At 46.6% G+C, this 4,991-nt stretch overlaps 1 protein-coding gene across 3 annotated transcripts in view; it reads left to right on the top strand.

Annotated features, from left to right (window-relative positions):
* Positions 1-4,991, top strand: part of KHDC4 (KH domain containing 4, pre-mRNA splicing factor) — a 20,352-nt gene that overhangs the window by 7,620 nt on the left and 7,741 nt on the right. For all 3 annotated transcript variants that reach the window (XM_027703315.1, XM_027703314.1, XM_027703317.1), the window contains exons 8-10: positions 3,561-3,621; positions 4,551-4,608; positions 4,714-4,967. In XM_027703315.1, coding sequence (XP_027559116.1) covers positions 3,561-3,621; positions 4,551-4,608; positions 4,714-4,967 — 373 coding nt within the window. The remainder of the gene's footprint in view (positions 1-3,560; positions 3,622-4,550; positions 4,609-4,713; positions 4,968-4,991) is intronic.

The raw sequence follows: 4,991 nt of genomic DNA, 5'->3' as shown, positions 1-4,991 counted from the left end.
TAATACTTTCCACAGTATTTTCCACACTTCCCCCGTTTTCTTTTGATAATGTTAAAAACACATCACTTATTGCCTTTGCCAGCATATTCTGTATACATTTAAAAACACAAGGAACGATGCATAAAGCAGCCAGGAGTATCAGCAAAATTGAAATAGCTTGTTTAGTGATCTCAGTGAGCCATGGTCCTAAGCCTAGCTTTGCTAACCATTCCCTAATAGGATCCTTTTGGACTGTAAAGTAATTCAAATGACCTTGCATTTCTTTTAGTTTTTGGTAGATGGACTGAGAGTGATCAGAAAGATTCATACAACACATGCCTTCAAATTCTTCACACCCATGCCCCTGAGCCAGCAATAGAAAATCTATAGCTGCTCTGTTCTGTAAAACAGCATGTCTTATTTCATCAAAGTCATGAGCCAATTCTCCTAGAATTTTCGAGGTTCTGTTCATTTGATTCCTTGCCCAACAAGTTGTGGTTGGTCTTCGGGATATTCACAGCAACTCGAGTCCACTTGGCAGGTATCCAAAGAGCTCCCGGTGGGAATCTTTTGAGGTTGGGTGGATAACAAGGTGACTTCTACTGTTGTTGCCAAGTCCAATCCGAGGCTGCCGGCTGTGGCAGGTTGTAATCCGGGACTATTGGTTGTGGCAGGTTGCAGCTGTTCTCTTGTCCGTGAAATGGATTGTTGGGTGAAAAACTGTTGGTTGGGGTTATTTGGGCTGCAGCGACGACTTGTGTCCGCGCGCGGCCACTGCAATTCTTCGCGCTCTGTCATGAGTTTCCCCAACGATTTCGGCAAGCAGAAGTGTTGTGGGTGGAGTTTTGGCATTGTTTACACCAAAGTCCTGTCGCTCGGCATTCCTTTCGAATGTGTCCGGTGGCTCCACATCGGTAACATTTTAATCGAGCTTTTCCTTCTGTAAAGTTATTAGCCTTTGCCTGAAGGGGTGCAAGAGCTGCTAAAACCTGAGCTTGGGAACTCTGAGCGTGTTCTTTAAGCCCCTTAGCTAAATCTTGAATAGCATTGACTAAAAATGCATTTTCTCCCGTAGGTATTTGTAATACCTTTTCTAATAACTCCTCAATGGTCCAGTAAGGACCCATTGTTCTTATTACTTGTTTAACTGTTGAGTTAGCATTTTGCAAAACACACTGCTTTAACATAGTTCCCTTCATGTAATCTGGTACCCCTGCTCGAGTGATAGCAGCTGTCAATTTGTCCACATATTCACCAAATGACTCATTTCTTCCTTGTTTTAGACTCATATATGATGGTACTCCCCCTGGTTCTTTGACCTTATCTAATGCTTTCCTAACCAAAGACATTGCTTCTCTGACTTTATCAGCTCCAATATGCACTTGTGCCTCTGGTCTAATATACAGCCCCGTCCCCATTAACTCATCCACTGTAACACCATGCAAAGGATCTCCCTGCAGTCTGATTTCTGCAACACTTTCATTAACATACGCCTGCCAATAAGCACTAAACAAAAGTTGTTGACGTTCTGTAAGTATCATTTTCACTATGGAGCGGAGATCTGAAGGTAACAAGAGCTGAGTTCCCCAAAAATAATCTAACATTTGTTTGGTGGGTTCCCCATGCAAACCAAATTCACTTACAGTGCTCCGGAGCTGTGCCAAAAGCTTCCAGTCTAAAGGAGTGATAGTAGCAGTCATTGCTCCCCCTGGCACTTGATTGTAAATTCCTGGGGATGCCATGCCCTCTGCTGCCTGCAATCCTTGAGAATCACCCTGTGACAGGCAATGTTTAGCCAACGCTGCCCAGGTTTCCCTCCGTTCTTTAGCCACGGCCTCCGCCGAGTCACCGAGTGCCCCAGGGACAGGCTCTTAAGCTTCTAAAGCAGGAGGGGGTGGCTGTGGCCACGGGTCAGCACTTTCACCAGCAGCTGTGGATTCTACAGGGGCAGGAACCTTAGGCGAATCTGAATCCACAACCTTCTCTTTAGGGGGGGCAGAAGGTTGTGCCGGGAGCAAGACTGATTGAACTGCCGGGGGGACTGGAGTGTTAGAAAACCAATCTTTTCTGTAATACTCTTTGTTCTGTTGCTGAATACCCTGAGCCTGCTCTGCAGCTCTTTTCTCTGCCTCATGTTGCAACACTGTATCATGAACCACCCTCCAAAGCTTTCCCAGCTTTTTTGCATCTTTATCATCATCTAAAACAGCCTCACATATTTTATCTCCAAATTTACGCCATTCCTCCAAGGAATGTACTGTGTGCGGATTAATAAAACAACCCTTAGCATACCCAAAAGCAAGCAACCCTGGCAGTTCCTTTTTAAGATCTATATCCTTTATCCCCTTTTTCTGCAAAAATTCAGAAAATAAACTATATGCTGCTTCCCTGTCCATACCTATATCAGCACTGTTGCAGCCCTTCAAGGTCCGGCAGCACGTATGGTAGAGCTTGTTGATACAACGCTCCAGGTCTGAAGTCGCTCTTTATGCCAACTTTTTGACCAGCTCCAGGTCCCAAGTCACTATGCCGATTTTTTGACCAGCTCCAGGTCTGAAGTCGCTCTTTATCCCGACTTTTTCCAACCAGCCTCGCTGCTAAGGCTCCGACACCTTCCCATCCAACCGTGATTCCCCCGTTTTCTCACCTCGGAGGTCACCATTTGTTGTAGACGGCGGGAATAGAATACACGACCATAGAGTTGATCGTGACTAATCCAACTTTATTGCTGCAGGCTTTGTGCTTATAAAGGTTAATAATTAGCCTCATACATATTACAAGCGCAGGCTCATCATTGGCTTCTAATTACCTAAGTTATATTTGTGCAAATGCTGTTTCTTTCCCATTCTTATGGTTACTTATTTGCTATTTGTTCTGCTTTCCCATCCACTTTCTTCTATTCTTCTGTCACATACACAGTTTCCCAGAGATACAGTGACCTTCGAGCAGTTTTCCTTTACCGTGGGACCAGAGCTATCGTGTCTCTCTCATGGCCTCTTTCTATCAACCATGTCTCTCTAATACTTTCCACAGTATTTTCCACACACCCCCAGTGCCCAGATCCCAGCTGGATGCAGCTCCATCCCCCTGGGAACACCCCCAGTGCCCAGATCCCACCTGGAGGCAGCTCCATCCCCCTGGGGTCACCCCCAGTGCCCAGATCCCACCTGGATCCATCCCCCAGCACTCCCTGGGCCCTCCAGCCAGTTCTTGATCCAAAAATGTGGCTCAATGTTGGGAAATCCTTAATTCCTCCTCCCTTCATGCCAGTGAAGTTGATTGAACCCGATTTTACTCTGATAAAAGTGTCTGTAAAGTGATAAAGAATCAACCCTGCGGTGACAGAGTGGAATTAGAGAATCCCAGACTGGTTTGGGTTGGAAGGGACCTTAAACTCATCCAGTTCCACCCTGACACCTTCCACCAGCCCAAGTTTTCTTCTTGAAACCTGAATTCTTAGCCCAGAGTTTCTTCTGGAGGGGATAAGTCTGACAGCAGGTTGCTGATGGAAGAGGGGGCTCCCAAATCTGACAGAGTTGTGCTGATGAGGTGTTTTTTTTGTTTTTTGTCTGTCCTTTCAGCCACCCAAAGCCAGAAGGTTTGGCAGCTGCTAAAAAACTGTGTGAGAACCTCTTGCAAACGGTGAGTAGCCCTTACAAACACGAGCTTTCAGAGCCTGTTGGACCTTTGGGGTGTGATTTTTTTAATGCTCTTTTTGATGTCTGTGTGTCTGACTTGCACAGGGGTTTTCCCTTCCAAGTGCTGCTGTCTTAATTCTTGTACAGCCAATGAACATTTCTCAGGATGGAGCTGTACTAGTGGAATTTTAAGGGGGGAAAAAAAAGCTTCCCATGTTGTCCAGAGCTGCACTATCTGCTTCAGGAGAGAGGAAGTGATTGGTGTAACCAAAAAAAATTCTGAAAAATCTCTCACAAAATCAGTTTCTCTCTTCAGGTTTTCTCACCTGAATGCAAATGGAGTAAAACCCTGTGGGAGCCTTTCTGTTAATATTGATAATTGAGTGTAGGCTACAAAGTTTCCTTTGAAAAAAATATGTGGAAACTTTTAGGTTCTCTGAGTATCTTGTCTCTGCTGTAGCAATTAATTTGCCATTCTCTTTTTTCCACTTCTCTTAATGTGTGAAAAGTTATCCTGTATTTTACAGGAATCTACCCCAGAGGGGCCAACAGGGTCTGTTCAGGGGGGTTTTGGTGGGTGGGTTTTAGTGTTTGGGTTGTTGCTGCCCTTGTGCATGGGGTGCTCTGTGATCAGCAGGACACACTCCCAGGTTTGTGGGGGTCACACAAAGGTTGATTTGGGGAATAGATGTTTATTTTGTGGGGATCACACAAAGGTTGATTTGGGGAATAGGTGTTTATTGTGTGGGAGTTTGGGAAATAGATGTTTATTGTGTGGGGATCACTCAAAGGTTAATTTGGGGAATGGATGTTTATTGTGTGGGGGTCACACAAGGGTTGATTTGGGGAATAGATGTTTATTGTGTGGGGATCACACAAAGGTTAATTTGGAAAATAGATGTTTATTGTGTGATCTCTGGGAATCCTTTGCAGGTTCACGCCGAGTACTCCCGCTTTGTGAACCAGATAACCACTGCAGTCCCCTTGGCAGGTAAATCCCAGCACTAATTCAGCTTTCAGAGCCGAACTCCTTTTCCATTTGTTATTAATTGATTTAATTATAACCCTCTTTTTCCCCCTTCTTTCTCTCCTCCAGGCTTCACCCAACCCGCCACCATCAACAGCGTCCCCTCCCAGCCGTCCTACTACCCCTCCAACGGGTACCAGTCTGGCTACCCTGTCGTGCCCCCTCCTCAGCAGCCCGTCCAGCCTCCCTACGGGGTGCCAGGCCTGGTGCCCCCCGCCGTGCCCCTGGCCCCGGGGGTGCTGCCCGCGCTGCCCGCGGCCGTGCCGCCCGTGCCCACCCAGTACCCCATCCCTCAGGTCCAGCCTCCCGCCAGCACCGGCCAGGTACCGCCCCAGGGAGCAGCTCCA

Source organism: Neopelma chrysocephalum, unplaced genomic scaffold, assembly GCF_003984885.1.
Source record: "Neopelma chrysocephalum unplaced genomic scaffold, ASM398488v2 Primary Assembly neopelma1_225, whole genome shotgun sequence".
In the NCBI taxonomy this organism is placed as follows: domain Eukaryota; kingdom Metazoa; phylum Chordata; class Aves; order Passeriformes; family Pipridae; genus Neopelma; species Neopelma chrysocephalum.
The sequence above is the reverse complement of the archived record's forward strand: the minus strand, read 5'-3'. Positions and strand labels throughout refer to the sequence as shown.